Here is a 24,027-nt window from a genome sequence, read left to right as displayed (position 1 = left end):
CGGGACACTGACTCCATACAGAGTCAAGCGCTTTTTCCAAAGCTTTTGCTTAGTTGTTGAGTGAATGCTATCCTAACGTGTCACATTCTACATGACCTTGCTTATGGCATGGTGTGGTATCTTGCACCTTTTCTGCAGCAGGATTATAAAAAAAAAAAAAAACTCTTTGCATCAGTAGATCTAGCTCTAGGGTTGTATATGTATTGGGTGTGGGATGTGGGGGCAGCGAGTAATATGCCACAGTATTGCCTTCTGTAATTCTTGCTATTGCCATGTGATCAGAAAGCATGCAGTGCCTTTTGTGGCAATGTGAGGCTTTGTGGGCAGAATGAAATATTACAAATATATTAATATACCATTCCATCGATATCAAATGGGAAGAATGTAGAAAATCAATGCTTTCATGCCTCCAAAGTCAGAGTCATACCTTCTGAATATGTTTTCTACACCTCTTCCTTAACTAATGTAGTAGTAAAAGTAGTAGCAGCTACCTAGCATGGCTACATAAAATTCATCAAGCTCACATCAGATTATAAGCATACATTACCTCCTTTAATCCCCATTACCATAGGACAGAATAACAGACATAAAAAAACATGGATTTAAGAGACCACAGCAGGGCTGAGGAGGACCTGGGAGAAAAGTAACTGTTTTGCAAGCATGGGGATCTGAGTTTGAATTCCCAGAACTCACACAAAGCTGGGTACAGTCGTGCATGTCTGCAGTCCTAGAGCTTGGACATCAAGATGGGGTGAGCGAGCGCACACACGTGCACACACACACACACACACACACACACACATATATATATATATAAACATACTTAAAACAAGATCACAACACACATACACAAAGATACACACACATATATAAACATACTTAAAACAAGATCACAAGAATATAATTGGTCTCGCAAGTGTGTTTCGTGAGCAGTGAAAAGGCTTAGCCAGTTAAAAGTATTTGCTGATAAACTGAGCTCAATCCCTGAAACCCACATGATGCAAAGAGAGAACACTCTCTAGTTGTCCTTTGAAGCCCAATGGCGCGCTCTTCTCTCTCTCTCTCTCTCTCTCTCTCTCTCTCTCTCTCTCTCTCTCTCTCTCTCTCTGTGTGTGTGTGTGTGTGTGTGTGTGTATGTGTGTGTGCATAAAGTTAAAATTATTGTTTCTCTTCTGTGTCTTTGCATCTTGTGAGTATATCAAAACCTTACTTCCTAGAAATGAAACTGGAAGATCAAATAGCACACATTCTTAGAGTTGCTGTATACTTCTATGAGGAGCACCCAGAGGCCCTAAATCCATGTTAGCCAACAGCAACTTTCAAGAAGTCTGAGCACATGCTTTAAACGTGCGTGTCTTCCTAGTGTAGGATCATGCAGTTCCCCAACAGAAACCTACACCCATCCCTGGCCACCACCTACACTAGGAACAGATGTATTGCAATATTACAAAGTCCAGTGATCTATCTTTATTGCCTTTTTTATGGAAAGGAGCACTGAATATTCTGAGTAGCTCTTTATGCTTTGCTTTTTAAAAATGATGGCATTTATTCATTTGCTGGGAGTAGGGTCATGTATACAGGGCACAGCGCAGGTGTGGAAGTCAGATCCCTGAATGCAGACGTTGGGTCTCTCCTACTCTGTGAGTTCCAGAGGTCAAACCCAGGTCTTTGGGCTTGGCAGTAGGCATCTGTACTAGCTGAGCCATCATCCCACTACCTCCCTACAGTTTCCATGCCTTTTATTACATATAGCATGTACATTCTGATGATGCTAATGTACTTACAAGTGGCTTTCTAACCATTTAAATATATGACCCAAAGTTTGGGAAACCACTATGCACTGGGGTGGGGAACACTTTTGGCAGATGATGATTTAACTTAGCTAATTGCATTTGGGAGATTGATGCAAATTGCAAAGGGTTCAGAATGAAGTCAGTCTGCTGACTTAGGACTGATTCTATAGCGACGGTTCTATGAATCGCTGAAAAGTTATTGTGAAGGGATCAATAAACCCCTTCAAGAGCTGTGCAGAAAGGCTCTTCCATCACCTCCTCCACACACCAGCTACAATTACATTATTAGGCTCCAGCGTGCTGGGCAGACTCATTTCTTCAGCTTTTAACATTGCAGTAAATGACCTGGCAACAGATTTAACGTTTTCCTTTGTAATGTTCAATGCTAACTCTTTAGTCACTGGCCAGAACAATTTCTAATCCCACCAGAATTTTAGAGGTATTAAGGGCTTTGGCTCTGATTCACTCAGAAAACATAATGATGTTTCCCAGGAAGAAGAGGGAGGGGGCGGGCTGGGGAGGAGGCACTGCCATTCTCTTGGGTGACTTCAGTCTGGTTAGAGCAGTGTGAGGTCAAGCGGGATATGATGCTTCTCCCTGGCATCTCTGTGCCACAAAGGTGCAAGCAGGAGAATTGCCAAGACTTTGAAGCCAGCCCACCTGCGCAGTGGCTTTCAGACCAACCCAGGCTACAGAAATATACTCCTCACCTCTTCGTCAGAAGAATTTACAATCGATTCCTGCAAGCTGACTGACCTTTGACCGCCACAAGAGCTCAAACACACATGAAATAAACCAATAAATAAATAAATAAATAAATAAATAAATAAATAAATAAATAAGGACTGGTGAAATGGCTCAGGAGTTCAGGGAGCTGCTTGCTCTGCTCTTCTAGAGGTCTTCAGTTCTATTCCCAGCATCCACATGGTGACTTACAAGCATCTCTAATGAGATTTGATGCGCCCTCTTCTGGGATGCAGGTATACATGCAGATAAAGCACTCCTGTCTGCCAAACATGCAAATAATTAAACACATGTAAAATAACAAAACAACAACAGTAACAAAGACGACCAGGGATGTGATGACTAAGGCATAGGAGACAGGAGCACCCCTTCTACCTCCAGATAAACTATCAGCCTAGCCCAATTGGTGAGTTCTGGGTTAATAAGGGACATGTTCTCAAAAAACAACACTAAGCAAAACAAAACAAGAAAAGGCTCCTAAGAACCAACACCCAGGTTTATCCTATGGCTTGCACAAATAAGTACACCTAACTTCTGCACACACAGGCACCCTCCCACAGACACTCAAGAGCTTCCACCATCCCACAGCCACTTAGTATGAGCCCTTCCCCAGTGGTTTGCCTTCAATATTCTTCACTTCTTAGCACTGAAACTAGATGGTGCCTGGGATCGATAGGTAGAGGCAGCTAACGTAGGTACACATGCTGTCTCTGGAAGTAAGGGTCAGGATTATCCAGTTGAGAGACAGCTTCCCATACACACAGCACCACAGTCGCAAGTCCCTTCTTTAGAGAAAAAGCACATTTGTGTCTCAGTCATATTTACGAGTGACAGTCCTACTATCTTTGGTCGATATATATAAGAAGAATATTGGGGGGGATCTAAAACAGATAATCAGCAGAAGAGTAAAGGGTAGGATAGAAAGCTATCAAACATACACACACAAAATAAAAGATAATTCTCAAGAATTATTCCCTAGTCTAACAGCAACCCTTTAGGAGTTTCTTTACTACTCTCGGGTGTGCCATTGGAAACTTAAATTACACCTCACTGGATTTGAACTTAGCATGTGATTTCCTAACAGAAGCATTTGTAAGAGTTAGAGGTTCAGGATCCTTGACATGAAGCTAAATATGATCCCCAGGAACAGAAGTGGGAAAACACGTACAGGCAGTTTCTATTAAAAATGATTAAATACAGAAACCTTGTTATTGGAGGAGAGTCTAGATGTCAGATGTTAATGTATGAATTTATGTGATAGTTTTCTTTTTTTAATTGCAAACTATGAAGTCATTTTTAAAGATATATTTTCACAACATAACCTGTTTACAAAAAGGAAATAATGCTGTATATGTTTATGTGTCTGTGTGTGTATTTATGCATATGTGTATATGTGTCTTTGTGTCTGTGTGTGTTGAATGTAAGCTTCCTTCAACAACCAATACATCTCCAATAAACAGATCTTATTAAAGGGCCCCTAGAAATCTGATGCACTATATTGATTAAGTAAGGATAATGGAGTACATCACAATTAAGAGGGCTCTGATATTTCTTAGCATCCAGCACACTAGACATTACATGCTTCCTACAATTTCATGTCGCAGCCGTCACCATCTACTAAATAAAAAGGTACAGTCCTAGTTGGCATAGCTTCTCAGTCAACTATCCTGAGCTATTGAGTTCTCTCAGCATTAGAAAGATTGAGAACCAGTGTTCTAGATCTTTCGAAATTGGCCTAACAGTTTTAAAAATTAATGTATTTATGTCTTGTGTAAGTGTACGGGCATAAGCTCTCAGGCGCCATAGAATGTGTGTAGAGGTCAAAAGGACACTTGCAGGATTCGGTCCTCTCCCTTCCCTTGTCCCTCTTCTTTCTGCCACTGTGCCAAGTATGCACAGTTCCTCTGGCCACTTCTCCTGTCCCCACATCCCATCTTGTCTCAGGAGCTCTAGAATTATGGGCTCAGCCACGGCATCCACCTTTCTCTGTGGGTTCCATGGTTCAAACTCAGGTTGTCATGTTGTTACCTACCAAGCCATCACTGCACCTGATCTGACCAGGATTTTGAGACCAACTCCCAATTAATGGACCAATGGCACACACAAAGCCTTAGGGATACCAGGGTCATGTTTGGCCAAAGAAATTAAGTGAAGGCACATCCGTGAAACATGAGTTACTGGTAGCATGCTACCTCCCACTTTTATCTATTACCAAGTAAGATGCTTTTAAATTTTCCCTAGCATGGAGTTCATCAAAATGATACGATCATAAGAACAGGCTCTCATCATGCACACAGACTTGAGATGCCAAAGAGAGATGCAGCAGAAGCAGAGGTGTTTTACTTTACATGTAAGCTAGCCTCATCATCCACAGGGCTTCCTCATCCACAGGACCTCCTCAACCACAGGGCCTCCTCATCCACAAGGCCTCCTCATCCACAGGGCCTCCTCATCCACAGGGCCTCCTCATCCACAGGGCCTCCTCATCCACAGGGCCTCCTCATCCACAGGGCCTCCTCATCCACAAGGCCTCCTCATCCACAAGTCCTCCTCATCCACAGGGCCTCCTCATCCACAGGGCCTCCTCATCCACAGGGCCTCCTCATCCACAGGGCCTCCTCATCCACAGGGCCTCCTCAACCACTGGGCCCAGTCTAAGTACTAACATTGTGTGGCTACAATCAGGGGATCAGCTTTTGCAGTGTGTCGGAGAATCTGTTAGGAACTTGCTTCAGGATGTTAACGTTAGATGCTTAATTTAGGTAGTTGTGTACATAGATTTGTGGTGTGCATGTCTGTATGTGACTGGGTGTACAAGTGTGTGTGTGTGTGTGTGTGAATGTTGCTGCATATATTTTATGGAGTCCTTTGCTGTAGAGCAAGCATATGCAGATGTTAGTATCAGTAACATTTTAAAATATCCAAATACATCAATGTGATTTGCTATTGTACAGGAATGTTATACTTTCTTTCAACAAATGCGTAACATATGCTAAAGCCTTTTTCTCCAGCTCCGCACTCCTCCCTCAGTAACACACAGGATTCAAAGATGCCTTTTGTTCTATGGTAACGGGTCACAGTATGTTTTTTAATTAGTAACATTTTATTTATTCATTTATTTTTGCCTTTTGCCAAGTCTATATCACTTCTAGTGCCACTTTGTATACATCGTATATTGTGACATCACTAAACCTCTGGGACACACAGTGTGGAAGCATTCTGTCTGTGATGGTACACTTCCAGGTAAAGGAAGGAGTTCTAAGTATAATACTTTTATCATAACATAATAAAACCATCTCTCTGGGTTATTTTCCAAAGACAAAATTTTAACTCTGTAAGTCATAATACAAATTCTCACACTTAAAAAAAAAATCTGACCAAGTTAGAATGAAATGTCAGCCTGAGACAATTTGTCCAGAACAACCACCTGAAAGGGAAATGACATTTTATTCGTTATTCAAATGCCCAGCTACACTGACCTATAATTAATCCCGACTTCCTGTTCTTCCCCACATACCTGAGGCTCCTCCCTGCTTGGGCAGTAGCTACGCCCGGGAGATCTGAAGACACGCACTGAGAGGCAGCTTTCTGGGAAACCACCTCACTAGTCTACAAATTTGAAAGTATGTACTTGATCCAAATGGCGGGATGAGGAGAAAGATGTGATTTAGGAAATGACCTGGGTGACCAATGTGGCTAGAATCGGGGAACCAGCTTTTGTAAGGTGTCTGGGAATCTGTCAGGAACTCACTTCAAGGACTGTGTAACACGTTTAATCTAGGTAGTTGTGTACATAGGTATATAGTTCGTGTGTGTGTGTGTGTGTGTGTGTGTGTGTGAATGTTACTGCACATATTTTATGAAGCCATTTACTATCCAGGCAGAGAGTCACTGCAGGGCCCTGAGTGCTGTCTGACAGCGATAAAATTCCTTCCACCCCTAAAGTTCCCTCTTGAGTTGAAAGCATGCTCTCTTCAATAGTTACTTCATTTAATATAGCTCTTCTTGGAAAGCTAACTTCTCTGCATATGGACTTGTAGAAGGAACATAAAATAAAGAACATGGGAAAAATATAGAGGAGACAAGGTGGCTTTGAAAGAAGTTAGCTGTGAAAAAGCCTTCACTTGCAAAAAGAACATATTCTCTACACAGACTTTCTGACTGCAGGGCCAGTTTAACTATGCATAATCAGCTTGGCTTAGGTGTTTGCTCTGTGGTCCTGGAGATACCTAACTGGCCACACTAGAATGATGTTAGACTAGTGGAAAGCCAGCAAGCTGTGAGAGGAGGCCATGAACTCGCCCAGCCTCTGACAGGACAGCCACCGATCAGAGCAGAGGAAGCTACTCTCCTTTCCTCAGCTAAGGAAAGGAGTCCCTTTCTTCATCTGATAGAGCCTCCACCAACTGCCACTCACTTGGCAGAGTGAGACAGGAAGAAAGACCTCTTGAATGGCAAAGGAGCCACCTTTTTTTTTTTTTTTTTTTTTTTAGAAAGCAGTATGAACAGCTTTTGTTCCTTGGCCCCTGTTGCTATCCTGCTCCTGCCTCCGTTTGCATCTAATCAAGAGCATCAAGCAGCAGTGTCCTTAAAGCAAGACACCAAACCAGAGGCATTTTAGATGAAACATCCTTAACTTTGCTTGTGGAGAAAGACACTCTCCCACAGAGGAAGGAAGCCGTGCTCAATGTCATTGATTATTATTAGGAGTAGACATACAGCTAGGCTTTCTGAGAGGCCAGACATGAACTGCAGTTTGCTTCCTGCAGTTTCAGAGTTGAAGACACCAAGGAGAGCCAACATCCCTTTTCCCATTTTGGCTTTGGGCCCGTTAGGTTTCATAAGTCTGAGGTAATCGGTGTAGTTGGATGGATAAGTTCCAAGAGCATACATGATTGACAGCAGTGTCTAATAAAACATCTCCCATTTTATCCCCTTTGGAACGTCATCCAAGTTACAACAATAGCTAATAAGTACCTGCCATAACTATAGCAACGAAATCGCTGACTGTGCACCTCTAGCTGTTTTGATGCATGCGATGTCTCGTTCCCAGGCTCCGTAATCCATTCCTTCCCCCCTCTGAGGGCTTGGAAGTATTGAGTACAAATTTTCACAGTGTAGCTTTGAAGTACAACTTGTTGGTTCATGCTGACTTATTTGTGTGCTTGCGTAGAGAAGTGGTGAGAATGAGCTGATTTTTAAACTAACAGGTGTAACTTGAAAAGTCTGTAATTGAATGACATGTGGTGGGGGGGGAGTAGGAGAGAATCTTACCCATCCCCCACCACACCCTTATATTAAAAATTTACACCAGGTACTAAATGCCACTATCACAGTGTGAGATGAGATCTTAGTGATAATTCAGTTCACCTTTTTCCCAGAATGCGTCTCACACTACTCTGGTCCTTTCGCATGACAATCAAAAAGCACAGGTTCCATACTCAAATGTGATTGAGTCAAATGCTCAGTCCAAGCCCTTAGGAAGTCCTGTAGTGGAGCGAGATGTCTAGTTTTGTTGAACTCAGGGTTTTCTAAATGTCTCTGGCTACAGAACTTTCCAGTGTTACTGGTCAACCTGTGGCAGTCCTAGTTTTCTGGGACCGATTGGAGGAAACACTAGTCAAATCCATTTCAGATTTCACATTGCAGTAAACTCAGATCACTATGGCCTTAGCACCTGCACAGGCTGGGCAGAGGAAGACCTCCTAAAGCACACACTAGGTCCTTTCTACTGCACCACTGGTGTGGAGTGTTAGGACTGATCTAGGATTTTAACAGCTTGGGCAGCATAATATTTCAGTATAGATTTAACTTGAGTACTTTTATAGTTGCTTTGTAAGCAAAATAATGAAATAACTCTGTGCTCGTAATGTGTCCTCACGAAACCATCATTCATGCTCAAAAGAAAATAAAATCCCTTTTAGACTTTAATCATCTGAATTGGTCCAGTCTCCCCCTACCCTTTTGTTTGTTTGTTTTGTTTTACTTGTTTGTTGTTTTATTTTTGTTTTGTTTTGTTTTCATTTTTCCCCTAGAGAGATAAAGTGAACACTGAGGAAAGAACTGCTAGCCATACGCTTTGGTTTAGGTCCATAATCTATCTTATCTGATTTTCCTGGGCTTTGGATTTCAAAAAGCCGGTTCGTTTATTGGTCCTTTTGGACAGTTAGGTTAAAGTACATCTGTCATCCACATAGATTTAGTTATTGCCCTTCAAGCCAAGCAATCATGAAATTATAGCCATAGTAAATTTAAACAAGAAGTCCTTTCAGTTCCTCCAGCCCATAAATCCACATGACAGAATAAACATGGTGCATCTTGTGGTTAATGTGAGCGAGCACATGTGAAAAATTAAGAAATCTTTGGTGACAAGACAAAAATCACTCCATAAAAATTAATTAGTGTTTAGCTGAGGACATACAAACTGCAGCACTTACAGATGGCGACGGACTGACGAGCAGTGAGATCAGACAGAAACAAAGCTCACGCTAGGCCCGGCTTGCCGCTTGGTTTTGAGGGTCTCATGTTCATGGCAGAGTCCGACCATCCCTTAAGGAGAGCAGGTCATCTAGACCATTCTGAGTTTCTCATCTCCTTTAATCTTCATCAGAATGGTGTTGAAGAAGTGGTTGCTATAGTTCTTTTCAGATGTGGACTTGAAGGGAGCATGTGCCCTTGGGGAGAGGGGACAGCTCAGCACTGCTCAGCTTGTTCCCTCATTGGCACACCTTCAAAGACATATCATCCCAGTCACCAATGGAAGTCATGAAAAAGGAAACTAACTAACTAAATGAATAAATAGAAATCAAGAGGCATCTTTTCAGCATAATAATACTTTCCCATGAACACTAAGAAAGTGACTTAGACGAAAACATAGAATCTCTACTGTCTTCACAAGATTTTATTCGGTACAGGAACATTTTCCTGTTCCCATTAACTGGTGTCTTTAATTCACCACATTGCTTAGCAGCATTAAGAGCACATTCGTCAAAATTCGCTAGGGAAGCTTTTTGCCTTTTATAAAATCAGATTTGTTTCGTTTAAAAGCCACGTGTTTAAAATGTGGCACGCAGAAACATTTCCGTGACGTGTAGTTGTGGTTCCATAAAATATAGACGGTCAGAGGAGACTGCTGCTCATAAAATCTATAGTTCTTGCTGAATGGTAGCACTGGAACGGAATTGCCAGTCAGCTCAAAGCCAAGTGATGCTGTATGTGACGTTAAAGCATAAACCGTGAGTATGTTACAACTGGGAAGTCTATATTATGCTTTGGTGGTGTGTTTGTGGTTCCTCTTATTTTATCAGTTGGATTTATTCTCATAAAAGTCAACATTCATAGTTCTGTCATGGAGAATCCAGGTGTCCTGAGCATTTACAGACAGATACCCTGTAACCATGGGCTTTTTCACCCAAGCCCCAGTTCCCGAATAACGACTCAGAGTTTTGTATATTTATTAATAAATGTCTAGGCCTTATTATGCTAGGCTTGTTCTCTGACTAGCTTATAACTCAATTATCCTATTTATACTATTCTATGCTTGCCTCATGGCTGGTTACCTTTCCTCATTTTCACATATTCAACTTCCTCTGAGTTTAGGTGGTAAAAACTCTCATGCCTGACTTTCCCAGAGTTCACCTCTCTCTCTCTCTCTCTCTCTCTCTCTCTCTCTCTCTCTCTCTCTCTCTCTCTCTCTCTCTCTCTGCCTTATGCCTTCTAATCCTGCCTCAGCATATTGGCCATCAGATTTTTATCGACTGGTGGTGCTTTCACACAGTACATGAGAGATTATCCCTATAATACCCCAGTTCCAACATAACACTCTGAGCCTCACTGCCAGTTGGCTATGCAAGAGGAAGACCATTCAGGGAGATAAATGGTTAAATTTTCTTCTACCAACCAAATATGGCAAGGCTGGGCAGTTCTGAGGGACAGCACTTGGCTCAGAAGCATCTGCATCCCCCTGGATTTCTTCCTTCTTCAACCCAGTCTGACCTGTGAGCAAGCCCAGGGCTACAGACAGACAGACAGACAGACACCCTTGAATTCACAGTAGAGCAAGGTTCCCCTCAGCCTCACTTTGAAATACAGAGAGTGAGGAGTGAAACAGGGAGCCACTTGATGTGAAGCATCTCCTCAGATTTCAAGCCAAGCACTTCCTGCTGCTGCTGCCAGCCTATGAACCTGGGGTGCTTGGCATAATCAGACTTTTAGGTTAGAGTTTGTAGGAGTAACTTGGCACTGAGGGGAATTGTCCAAAAAACGGAATATATACATTAAAAACTTCACTCAAAACCTAGCCCAGAATAATATGAATACGCTTTTCGGTAAAGCTTTAAATATTTCAGTTCTTTTTACCACCTATGTTCTACAACTCCCTTATGACCAAAAAGAGAAACTGTGAACTGTGGCCACACTATCCTCTCCACAGTGGCCAAAGCCTTCTGTCAAAAGCAAGTTTTTAAATATGTAAATATGAATCTATAACCATCTTTTAGAAAGATTTTTGAAGGAGCCTGTGCTTCCTTACAACCTAGAAGGAACCCGAGCTCCTTAGATGCAGTTCCTCGGGCCTCTAGCTGGCCTTCCTCCTCCATTAGCCTGTAGGCAAGTCAGTAGACACCTGTGTTCCCAGGCACTCCTCAATGGCAGCTCAAGTACAGCGAGCCCCTTGGTGATCGAACAAACAACTGAATGAATAAATCAGTGAATGAATATGGCTATAGAACCTAACCCTATACACGTTGTTTCCAATTAATGCAAAGTGATTATCACAGCCTGTTTATGGCCTTGAAGTCTGACAGCTGGTGGCACTGGGATTAGTTCTCCATCCATACCCTTCCTTCTATTGTGGGGGGATTTAGCACACATACTAATTCTTCAAGATTGGCTTCTCCAGTTTCCCTGAACTCCCTATTGTGCAGGGACTACCTGGATGCTTTGCAGCTATGCCAGAGATTAGAAAGTGGGAGTCAGGAAACTGTGTTAAAACATGTTTATACCCAGGGCTGAGAACTTGATGAAAGATGGAGATCAGAGCACGGAGGAGAAATGGGATGGGGAGGATTATCTAGATTTAATTGTCTGTGATCTTTGTTTGCATTACTACAGATAAGTGAGAGTGGCTTGTATCTAAAAATATAATAGCAATGACTTCACAAGGTTGCTGTGAGACTAAAATAAGTTCGGAAATACAATGAGTTCTCACATGCAGCCATGTCTTACATGCAAAGCAGGCAGTGGACATAGACATTCAATATATTAACTTTTCACCCTAATCTGACTATATTACTTTTAAGTATTATCACTCATAAGCTACTGTGTCACCTCTTCACTGCAACTACAAGATTGCACTTGGATGACTTAATAATTTTTTTTATTTAAAAAGTTGTCAAGGTGTGGCCAAGCAGATTGGCAACACCTGTAACACCAGAAACAAAAAGCCTGAGGCAAGAGAACCATAAGTTCAAGGCTAGTCTGAGCCACACATCAAAACTGTGTCTCAAACATACAATAGATGGTTCAGTGGGTAAAACTGCCTGATATACAAGCATGGGGACCTGAGTTTGGATCCGTGCACTTCTGGGTCTGTCCCAGCAACATGCATCTGTAACACCACTGCTGTGGCGATGGAGACGGGTAGAGCTGCAAAGCTCATTGGCCAGCCAGTCTAGCCATCAGTGTGCTACAGATTCAGTGAGAGACCCTGTCTCAAAAATTAGAGCACCATAGAGAAGACAGCCACCTACATAAACGTGCATCTGCACACAGACAAGCACACATAGGAACACATACACTGTATATTCAAATTCAGAAGACAAAAATGTGGATTTTAACATAGTAGACTCTTTGTTAGGCATACTACATCCCTCTCAACCAATGGACTTTGGCTTTCAAGATTCAAAGGAACAGGAGGCTGTGTTTTCTAGAAAGAGACCGGGCTTATGATGGCAATCATGTGTCACTTTAAGCTTTGACTTCATCTGCTTTGTAGTCTGCCCAAACAGCTTTACTGAGGCTTCTGATCCCTTACATCATTCTGATTGATTAGTGATGTCTGTCACAGGAGGAGTAGGGCAATGCCACAGCCTTGGCCAGGCTTTACGATATAGTTTTACCATGCCAACACTGGTTTTCTTAAATTCCTCTAGCAATGAGAGTTTCATGTGGGAAAAAACTTGGGAGGTCAGCGTTTGATCAACAGACCTGACTTTCAACTCCTCTCTAAATACTGAATGTGCGGAGTCCTTTGCCAGAAAGCTGTTAGAATTATGACTTCGTGCAAACTTAACTAAACAAACATGACTATAGCATACGTCTCGTCTAATGTGGGTTGTCAAGACGTCAAAATCAAAGGTTCTCTTAGCTTAGCAAAGAAAGTGATTTACATCTGCAACAAGCTAATGTGAAGAGCGGACAGGACTGATTTCTCCTGATGTGCTCAGTAACTACACTGCTTTAAGTTTAAGTTTATACTTGGGAAGGACACTTTAGTTTGACTTGGTCGGAGTGGATAAACTTCTTGACATAAACACTCTAAAGCAAACTCTATAACACTGGTACAATTTAAACTATCTGTCCAGCCCTTTCATCTTCTATACACTTATTCCTTTATTAAATCACCATCAATGGTCCAAGTTTTTAAATGTCAGCTATTGTGAGGCTAACAGGCTAGGATCTTATTGCAATTAAAAGTTAGTTTATTAATGGGGAGGCTGAAATAGGAGATCTCCCAGTTCAAGGCTGGCCACAGCAGCATAGTGGGATGCTGTGGGAAATAAGCAAAGATCATTAATATTTACAGTTCACAGAAGGAAGGGAAGCCTTCCTACACGAAGAGCCAAGTCAGCCCCTGAGCCAACCAAGGGCAGGAAATTTGTGCATAGAAGCCAGTATTTCAATTTCTATGGAAAGGATGGTAATCAATTTAGCCAACTAATGGTTGGCCCATTTGATGATATAGTGGGTTCCTAAGTACAGGGCTTGTCCCTACTTTTCAGTACCAGGCATCATGAAGGCAAGTAAGCAGGTGGTCACTCGGAGTGACAGCCCAGTGGAGAATGTGGCAGGAGCTCTGGTTGCCCGGGTTGCATGTGAAAAGCATGCTTGCAGGCAGTTTAAGATCTCTGGGTGTGGCTGACCTTGGGAAGGTCGGTCTCCCCATTGCCACAAGACCCCAGATGCCAAAGAAGCTGAGACATGGAAAATGAAAGGTATATTTAACACATTCTGCACACCAAACACTCTACTGATCACAGGGAATATGTATGAAAGACCAAATCAAAAACCAGGAAGAAACTTACATTTACTAGGAAAGGAAAACATAGGAAGAACTGATTTCAATATAATATGGACAGCTGAATGGGAGACCACATGTCCATGGTACCAGCACTTGGGGAGCAGAGGCAGGAAGATCATGAGTTCACCACCAACCTTGGGAGATATTAAGTTGACACAGTGAACTGAGATCAGCCTGGTACAAAAAAAACCTGTCTCAAAGATCTCACCTCCTAAAAACATGTGCATGTATGTGCATGTGCGCAAGCCTCTGTATGTGTATGTGTGTGTGTGTGTGTCTGCCTGTCTGTCTGTCTGTTATGTATATGTTTATCTGTGTGTCTGTCTGTCTGTATGTATGTTATGTATATGTTTATCTGTGTGTGTGTGTCTGTCTGTCTGTCTGTTTGTCTGGTGTGTGTGTGTGTGTGTGTGTGTGTGTGTGTGTGTGTGTGTATGTGTGTGTGTGTATGTGTGTATGAGTATTAAGTCCATTGTTGCAAAGAAAGCACTTATCTTACCATTTCTGGTATGGGAAATATATATTCTTTAAGATATATTTTAGGTCTTATGTATTATACTTGGAGATTTTATTTTCTTTTAGTCATAAACTTATCTTTATTACACCATAATTAGGCTTTTAAAAATACAAGTTCTATGGAATTAATATTCTGAAAAAGCATCTCGTAATGTCCACATAGGATTTTAGTAGGTGCTTAATAAGAATCCCATGATCTATTTGGCGACTGCTATGTCAGAAAAAAAAACAAAAAACAACAACTGTATTTTTCCATAGGCCTTCCTAGAACATTTGATAAGGAAAGTTAATTGTGGCTCTCAAAGGCTGTGTATGGAATAATGTGTGACAGATATCCACTGGCTCAGTGTTCCACATAGAGGATCAATAAGAAATTGCTATAAATGCATTTTCTTTTACAATAAAGAAGTAGCTCATATTCAAAAGGTGTGTAAGTATGGGGAGGGAAAGAAAATGAATCCAGTCATAGTGAGTTAGACCTATAACCCTAGCACAATCAGAGGCTAAGGCAAGAGGGCCACTGTAAGCCAGCCTGAACTATAGAGTGAGGTCCTGTCTTAAAAAGGAATCGGAAAGAGAAAGCAATAAGGGGCCTATGGAAGAATTTTAGGGGAAGGTAGAAATGAAATCAAACTATGTTATGGTGTGTATATGAAATTATCTCAATAAAACTCATTATTGCTAAGTAGGAAAGTAAGACATAAATACATTAGACATTGAGTCATGCAAGAAGAAAGTAGTACAGAAATATAAAATCCTTGTTGTAAGTAGGGCTAGAGAGGTGGCTCAGCACCCAGGGGATCTGACATCCTCTTCTGGCCATCGTATGTGTCAAGCATATGCCTGATATGCACACATAGATATAGGCAAAACACCCGGTCATACAAAATAAACAAATCATTTAAAATGGACTAAGTGACCAATTGTCAAATAAGTGAAGTGATAGTAGAAGTTTTTAAATAGAAATGGGAAAAACAAAAGAACTGTCAGTGTGTCTTAAGACAAGAGACCACAGATCTGACAATAGCCTTGGAATGAAAAGTCATTGATAAGAGTTAGCCCAGGGCATATTACATCTAGACTTAAGGGGTGTGCAATGATGGAGTAGACATAGGATGAGTCAGGATTCTGTATGTCTAAGAACTCCAGATGGTGCTGAGGCAACTGTCCCAAGGTCTACAGTTTGAAAAACCAAAAAGCAGGCACTGGAGAACTTTTCCTCCAAAGTGAGTTTCAGCAAGGGACAATCAGTGTATTTAACCTCCTTCCCTGCTCCTCTTCGAGGCAAAAGCAGCCACAGGTGATATGTAAATGAATGAATGCGGTTAGACTTTAACAAAGAAAGCTTTATTGACTACAAAGTTTGAGGTTATTATACTTTTCAGAGTCCCAAAATATTATTCTTCTCCTGATTTTTCCCCCTTCTCAGCCATTCAGAAATATCTCAAGCAGGATTTGCTGGCAACCATGTTAAAACAGGCTGCAGAGTGTGCATTTGCTGAGTTTGAGGGTGAGATTCTGCACACATGCATGTATAGCTGACAGTGGCCACCCATCCACCCGATGGGCATCATTCTCTTCTTAAACCTCACCGTATATTTTCATGAAGCATTTTCCCCTAATAGTGTGTTTATATCTTCTTTTTCCTGGAAGACAAAGATATCTACTGCCAGAACAGATGCACAAACTCCACATTCATTTCAGAGTTTACCAGACACAATTCCGTTCCTTTGTTTAGACAACACTCAGTGGCTGTATGGTCAGTGGAGTGTGTTTGTTGAGCAAGCCTTTGGCTTGGCCTGGGAGAAGATATTTGTAATGAGGATTAATGCAGAGAACCAGAGGAGGCTTGAAGAGAAGGGAAGGTGTGGGTTCGAAGGGTAGGAGAGTAACCTGTGAGGCGATGTAACAGTGTAGAGTCCCCGGAATATTTGACAGAAACAGGATTTTATTGTAAAAAGAACAATAGAAAATAAAACTAAGGTGAAGTCACTAGGAAGCCATCAATGACAGACCTGGGTTTAAGAAGTGACAGGTGGAAGAAATTCAAGAGCTTTCGTGTGATGACAGACATGGAATTTACCATATTTCAGAGATAGGGGATCATCAACTAAGGCCAATATCACCGTTTAGTGCTAGTGGGTAGCATGCTGTACTATGGCTGTGTAAAGAGAGAAGAAAGGAGATGAGACATGGCTTAAAGCTGAATGGATCTCTAAGACTCGATACAAACAAGAATAATCACACTGTACCCCAGAATCAAGAAAGACTGCCCCTTTCTGCCACCACCCCCAAATGATAGGAGCCGCATTCCATAAAATGGTGCATGGTATTGGCTGACTATGTCCCATTCATTAATTCCTGAAGGCATGGCTGATCTCTTGTAAGTTGTCTGCAAGTGGTTTTTAATGTGGATTCTAGGGTTTGTGCTCTGAGAATTAGTGAGCACTTTTGTTTCACTTTCTTGAGAACTTTCTTTCCAGATGAAATATAGGCCTACATCCTGTGACTCCAAGTAAAAAATTAGTCCCCAATGTCATCATCTTTTCACAAAAGGGTGCCAATCCCATAGATTCTTACAGACTAACAGACACAGAACCAATTTCTTAGTGGCATTAAGAGCTGAATGGAAAAAATAGATCCAGAATCTCTGGGATTCTACATTTAAGCTAGCATATTCCTCTGTGTTTCCTTAAAAACACATCATGCTAGCAGGTTCGAGGGTAAGGTATGTTTGTTCTGTTTTATGTAGAAGCAGCTGCTGTTGAACTAAGGAACTAGGAAAATAGAAGAAGGTCTGTGGGAGAGAACCTCTATCAATCAGCTCCAGCCTCTCTCTCTCTCTCTCTCTCTCCTACTGTTCGGGAAAAGAAAGCACTGACTAGCAAGAATAAAGTACAGCCCGCTTGCTCCCTCTCTCTTCATCTTGGAGAGCAAAGCAACTAGAAGCTGTTGTAAATATCATAAATGCAAAGGCATTCGACCCTGTCCTGCTCAGTGCTCAGAGTCTTGCTGGACAATAGAAATTGCATTAATGACCACGATTCCTGAGCACTGCAGATAGTTTGAGCATGAAATTCATATTTCTTTATGTGTTTCCTTACATTAGAATAATAGGTAAAATTATAACGATCATGGGAGTCTCATTATAAAACATGTTGTTAAGACACTTTGACGTTTTAGTGCCTTAATTTTGTTACCAAAAGGTCTTCACAAGTTCAACGAGGTCACTTAATTCAAAGTTACTAAAATGTGCAAGATGCTTTGCAAAGAAATCCTTTGTGGGCTAAGTATGTCTAGTCATTAATTTCACAGTCTAGGTTCAGTTTCCATGAGTAACACTGAAACAGATCTTTTGTCAAGCAAACATCTTCTAGCCTAGTATGAGCCTTGCTTAGCATGCCGCCTCTACCTCACTCATTCCTCTGTCATCTGTGTCCTCCGCTTGTCCCACAGATGGTTCTGTGAGGGGAAGGAGCTGTACAACAGTCCTGACATTCAGATCCACTGCGAGAGTGGGGAGCTGCACACCTTGGTCATTGCTGAGGCCTTTGAGGACGACACAGGTCGCTACACGTGTCTGGCTACAAACCCCAGTGGCTCAGACAGCACATCTGCAGAGGTGTTCATTGAAGGTAAGGAGGGTGTGGAGGGGCAAAGTGTGGATGGTCTTCTGGTTATTTTCTTCAGGCATCCTTGCATCCTCTGTATACAATTTTCCAAAAGCAAATGGCACAGTTGTTACATGGGTTAAGCCTTATTTATCCTGAAAAACCACCAACAACAACAATAACAACCAACTTCTTGGAGTACACTGAATTCTTCCTTGAACAGTTCTGACAGTCAAGCATGTACCAACTGTGCCTAATGCCAACACTCTTTTTAAAAAAGAAAATTCTTTGTTTTTACTGTCTAGTCGTTATCCCTTTCCCAGTCTGCCCTCTGACTGTTCCTCATCCCATTCCTCTCCTGGCCCTGTCTTCAGGAGGCTGTCCCCACCCTCCCCACCCCACCAGACCTCCCCACTCCCTAGGGTGTCAAGTCTCTCGAGGGTTAGGTGCGTCTTTTCACACTGAGGTGAGACCAGGCAGTTCTCTGCTGTATATGTGTCAGGAGCCTCGGACCAGCTAGTGGATGCTGCTCAGTGTCTGAAAGATCTTGGGGGTCCAGGTTAGTTAAGATTGCTGGTCTTCCTATGGGGTCACCCTCCTACTTAGCTTCTTCCAGCCTTCCCCTAATTCAACCATAGGGGTCCCTGGCTTCTGCCCATTGGTTTGGTGTAAGTATCTGCATCTGGTTCTTTCAGCTGCTTGTTAGGTCTGTGAGAAGGCAGCTGTGCTGGGTTCCTGCCTGTAAGCACACAGTAACCAACACTCCATATACATTTGAACTTATTTACAATTTAAAGCAATCAATTTAGCACCCCTGCCTCAAGTGAATGAAAACACTGTATCATCCAAAGTTATAAAAGGTTTAGGAAGTCACTCATGGGAGTTAGAGGTGAGGACTACTTTGAAATGTTTTCATTTTTTCTAAATTTGAGCATTGTGCTCTTGTTTGTTGTTGTTGTTTAGACTCCCTTCTTTCCACTAATTAACCGTGAACTTGCATGCATTGGTGGGGATGACTAAAAGCCCAGTGCTGTAAGAGCAGTTGGAGAGAATGGAATGCTTCTATTGGCCAATCTTTTTTTTTAACATGACCATGCCTTGTGTAATTGGGAAGCTTGATTAACGGAAGTATCATTGAGATAATAGAATATTTTTGTGTCAGTGTCAGTATTTTTAAATAATCAGAAAAGTTTTTGCCAAACTTCTCAAATTGCCTTTAAATCTACAACTTAAAGGCTATCCTATAAGTCAATTGCTTCTTAAAATAATAGTTAAACTTTCGAACAAGCATAAAATACTTGAGGCCCCTCTACTAGGTTGATCTTCAGTTTTCAGCTATTTTCTATAATTATATTATACTACTTCATAGGAAACCTTTTCCAAATGTTTCAAAATCTACTATTAATTGGAAATGATATAAATTCCACTGTTTAGACCTTGAGACAACACAGTGGATAGGGCCACTTGCTGTCAAACCTGACAACTTGAATTTGGGACCCATATGGTAAAAAAGAAGAGGCTCCCAAGAATTTGCCCCTGACCTCTGCACTTGCTGTGGTATATGTGGTATACGTGGTATATGTGCCATCAATAGTGTGCACATCACACACCATAGTAATAACGATATGAATAACACAATAATAAAAAATAATGGCTGAATATCCTCTGCCCTGTGTGTGTGTGCGTGCGTGTGTGTGTGTGTGTGTGTGTGTGTGTGTGTGCATGCTTGCATGCGCACCTTAGTCAAAGATTCAAACCCAGGCAAGTCTGCTGCTTCTTTGCTGCCCCAGAATAAGAGGAAGTGCTTCCTAGCCCTGGGGTTGCCATTACCCTTGCCTTGCTCTGGTTTGATACCATTGTCAGGACACAGTAAAGTTTTGTTTTGCTTTGCCTTTGCATCCTCACACATATGTTCGATAACTGCTGTGAAATGGGCACTGGTCCCAACACAAAACTCATATTAGCGAATGCATAGCTGTTCTGGAGCTTACAGTCCAGAAGAAAAGGCCCAGGAAAATCCTTAAAAATCAAGACCTGGCAAGTCTAGGAAGTACTAAAGGCAGTTGATGGGATAGGTGTGTGGAAAACCACTCTGAAAAGGTGACGTTTGATCTAAAAGGAAGGAAAAGCTGGGGAAAGCGTGCTCCAGGCAGAAGGAGCACATGCAAAGGCCTGGGTGGGGAAGCCCAGAAGGAACCAACGGATTCCCAGGTATCTGGACCTCATCAGCCAGGTGATAGGGACTAAAGCAACTTAAAGGTAAAAGGGTTTGTGCTCAGAATTCCAGATTTGGGTCCATTATTTCAGGAAATTCAAGGTGGTGGGAACTTGAAACAGCAGGTCACATGATACTCATAGTCAAGAACAAAAAGACCCAAATGCTTGCAAAGCTTTATATTGCTTAATTCACTTTTTACATTTAGCCTAAGTCCCCTTGCCTAGGGAATGGTGCTGTCCACAGTGGGCTGGGATCTTGTCATGGCCGTTAGCATAATCAGGACAGTCCATCACAGACATGCTTACTGATCAACGTAAACTTAATCAAAACAATCTCTCACATCTTCCAGATGATACATGGTATCAAGTTGGCAGTTAAAACTAACCATTACCCAGGGAAAAAGAAGTGGCTTTGGGAAAGAGGGGCTTGCTAGCAGGGTCCATTCTACTGAGAAGTCAGATGAGATCAAGGAGCAAAGCACTGACTTTAGCAGCAGTGCCGAGCTTTGTTGGTGATTTTTAGCAAGGAGTTCAGAGACAGGGTGTCATTAGATGGGAAAAGTTTGCCAACTGGGGAAGCAGTAGCAGATACTGGATAGTCGCTCAGGAAGGTTTGCCAAGTCACCAGCAGAAACAGTGGCAGTATCTGGAAAAGAGTATGAGGTCATAAAGGATAGTTTGTTTTCAGGCAGGAGTTACTGGAATATGTTTATATGCTGATGAAAAGACATAATGTGGGAAAAAAATTAGATTGAGCAGAAGAAGGGAAGGGTTAAGATGCAAAGTCTTTAAGAGGGCAGAAGAACATGGCTCATCATAAGATGGGGAACAGAGGTGACCCTCCTGGGATACCTAGTGAAGGACTAGTCTCAAGAATATGTAAGTAAGAAAGATAAACAACATGTGAAATAAATCCATCCCAACTTTCTACCACTCCTTCCTCTTACCATTGTAAAATTAATAATAAGGATTGGTATAGCTTCAAGAACTCTGAAGGGGGTAGGGTGGTGTCTCTGAAATGTGGGGTGAACAAAGCTGGATCGAGCTAGACCTTGTGGGCAGGAAGAATGTAGATCTGAAGGAGAGGGNAGAAAGTCAGCATCAGAAGATAGGGAGATTGGACAGGAATGCAGAAGAGAGATACAAGGAGGTAGGTACTGTTTGACATTGGTTTGTATTTGCTCAATGCTAACTAGTGAGATTTGGAAGGACGCCATGATGTTGCTTGGGCAAACGTTCCTTCTGCAGCCGTGAGGTCAACCCCCAAATGCCAGACCACCATAGTGCACCAGTGTCTGATAGCCAATGGATATCCAAGCACATATTCCTTTGGCTAGATTTGAAAATTCATATAGAGAACCTAAGAATATTTAGGCTGTTTTTCATATTACATATTGTAAAATAATTTTCCTAATATTTTTATGGATTGCTCTATGACCTTTAACAGTGGCTCTGTACTTTGAAATCAGATTGTTGTCAGCATCTACAGACTTGATCCTAGAGTGGTGCTGACTGTTCTAAAGATCACGAAAATAGTATTTTCTTTTTTTTAAAAAAATCTACACACACACACACACACAAGACATAAAACCATTCATAGTCTGGCTGCCCTGTGATCCTCTCTGTGTGAATGTATGGGTTGCTGGGAACTGAAGTTAGGGCTTCACACATGCTAAGCATGCACTACCGCACACCAAGCCATAGTTCAACCCAAGTCACTTTAGTATGTTACCATGTCTTATCTTTCTCCTGTGCATCCTTTCCTTCAAATAGTTCTCTACACCTGGTTTGTTTGTTTGTTTGTTTGTTTGTTTGTTTTTAATTTAAGTAATTGTCTCTCAAGTATCTACCTATGTCATAAACATTTCTGAGCAACAGATAACCCATAAAGGCAGACTTGCAGAGGGAGAGAAGAATTACTATCAGGTGAGGGAAAGGACATTGCTAGCACTGTAAGGATTGGATCTGGTCCACCCTGCCATAGCTGTTTGGACACCTGAGAAATAAGGTGATATTGACATTCCACAAGGGCTGGGCAGGTACAGAAAACACCCCAGGGATACTAATGCTTTTCACTATCTTTCTCAGATGATCAATTGCAAAAAGGGAGAAAGAAAACTTTTTTTTTTAAATTTGTCTATGTAAGGACCAAACCGAGGATCTTCCATGTACTAGTCAGGAGCTCTGCCTCTGTGCTAGAGCTACAGTCCAAGAAAGTGTGTCTGTCTGGTTTTGTTTTAAGACAAGAGTTCCTTTTGTAGTACAGGCTAGCCATGAACTCACAAGAATCTGCCTGTGCTAGGATTCAGGTCTAGTCCTGCATCACAATGCCTGACTCCTGGAATAATCCTGTTGTATGTTGTTGTTGTTGTTGTTGTTGTTGTTGCTGTTGCTGCTGTTGCTGCTGCTGCTGCTGCTGTTGTTCAGACAGGGTCAGACTAGTCAAAGCTAGTCTGGGACTCAACTGCTTAAGTAATCCAGATTCACCTTAAATTCAAGGCTATCCTTCCTTCTGCCTCAGTCTCTCCAGTGCTGGAAATAGAAGTGGGGGCAGCAGCAGGAGACAGCACAGTGAGGTGGGAGGGCTCTGAGCAGAACCATTTTGTCTTGAAGTTGATACACAGGAGTAATTATGTCCTGTTCAAGTTGATCCCCTGGACTGGGACTGATTATTAGTACCTTAACTATGATGTTACTGACAGACTAGCCAGGAGGCCGGGAGGCATAGCTGGGTGATAGTGTGCTTGGGTGGCATTCATAGACTGAGTGTGATCTCTGTCACAGCAGGAAGTGAATGAGCAGAGAGATTCCTGGGCCAAGGGAGGAGATTATAAAGCTGTAGGGTGTGACCATGGGCAGAGCTCAGGCAGAGTGAGGGAAGGGGCAGTGGGAAGAGCACCTGGCTGGCCTGGTGAGAAACGGATACCGGGTTTCATGTATGAAAACTGAGGGCACCATGCATTGCCTCCCTTGTTTGGTTTCCACAGTCACCTGGTAACCTGCTAAAAGCTGGCTGGCTATGCCAGTTCCTTTAGGGTGGCTGCATGGTCAAAGTTCTGTGTCTTACTACAACACAATAAAATGAATGGTTCGAGAAGAAGAAGAAGAAGAAAAAGAAGAAGAGGAAGAAAAAGAAGAAGAAGAAGAGGAGGAGGAGGAGGAGGAGGAGGAAATCACACATCCAGCAAGAATGATCTTTTAGTAGAGCCAGCAAGATGGCTCAGCAGGTAATGGAATGGCACTTGCCACCAAAGCCTGGCAGCATGAGTTCAATCCTTAGGACCTACATAAAAGAGTAGATGGAGAAACCTGTCTCTATTGAGATTGTCCTCTGACTCACACATGTGTACTCTGATATGTGTGCTCCCTCACACTAAGTTTCTTAAACAAACAAAAAAATCACTTTTAAAATATAAATCATAACAGGAAAATTATTTTTTTTAAGGAGTCAGGTGAGCATAGCTGTTTTTCTCCCATATTTTTTACCTCTTTTAGACCGCCATAGGACTTTGCTCCCCTTAAAATCCATTTTATGATTCCAATTAAGCTGTTATCTCAGAATAGCTCAGCCCATACTGATAACAGGCTTTCTTAGTTCCTGAGACTTCCTCTGCTTAGCCCCTCCCACCTCTTCATCACTATGTAAGCCTCCTCCTCCTCTTTCTGAAATCTGCTTCTACTGCTTCCGCATCTTTTGCCTGGATTTTCTATGTATCCCATCCCCCAGCTAACCCTGTGGTTCAGTCAGCTCACCACCCCCAATGCCCTGCCAATAGACTCCAGGCTTTTCGACTCTAGCACACCACACCTGGCCTCAAATGTTGCCTCTCCAGCCTCCTGCTAGCTT

The 24,027-nt window shown here is 42.1% G+C and overlaps 1 protein-coding gene across 2 annotated transcripts in view; it reads left to right on the top strand.

The window, feature by feature from the left end:
- Positions 1 to 24,027, top strand: part of Palld (palladin, cytoskeletal associated protein) — a 384,747-nt gene that overhangs the window by 160,453 nt on the left and 200,267 nt on the right. For both annotated transcript variants that reach the window (XM_021170928.2, XM_021170930.2), the window contains one exon: positions 17,809 to 17,987. In XM_021170928.2, coding sequence (XP_021026587.1) covers positions 17,809 to 17,987 — 179 coding nt within the window. The remainder of the gene's footprint in view (positions 1 to 17,808; positions 17,988 to 24,027) is intronic.

The sequence above is a fragment of the Mus caroli genome, chromosome 8 (assembly GCF_900094665.2).
Source record: "Mus caroli chromosome 8, CAROLI_EIJ_v1.1, whole genome shotgun sequence".
NCBI classification, from domain to species: domain Eukaryota; kingdom Metazoa; phylum Chordata; class Mammalia; order Rodentia; family Muridae; genus Mus; species Mus caroli.
Note: the sequence above shows the minus strand (reverse complement) of the source record. Positions and strands in the feature narration are given on the sequence as shown.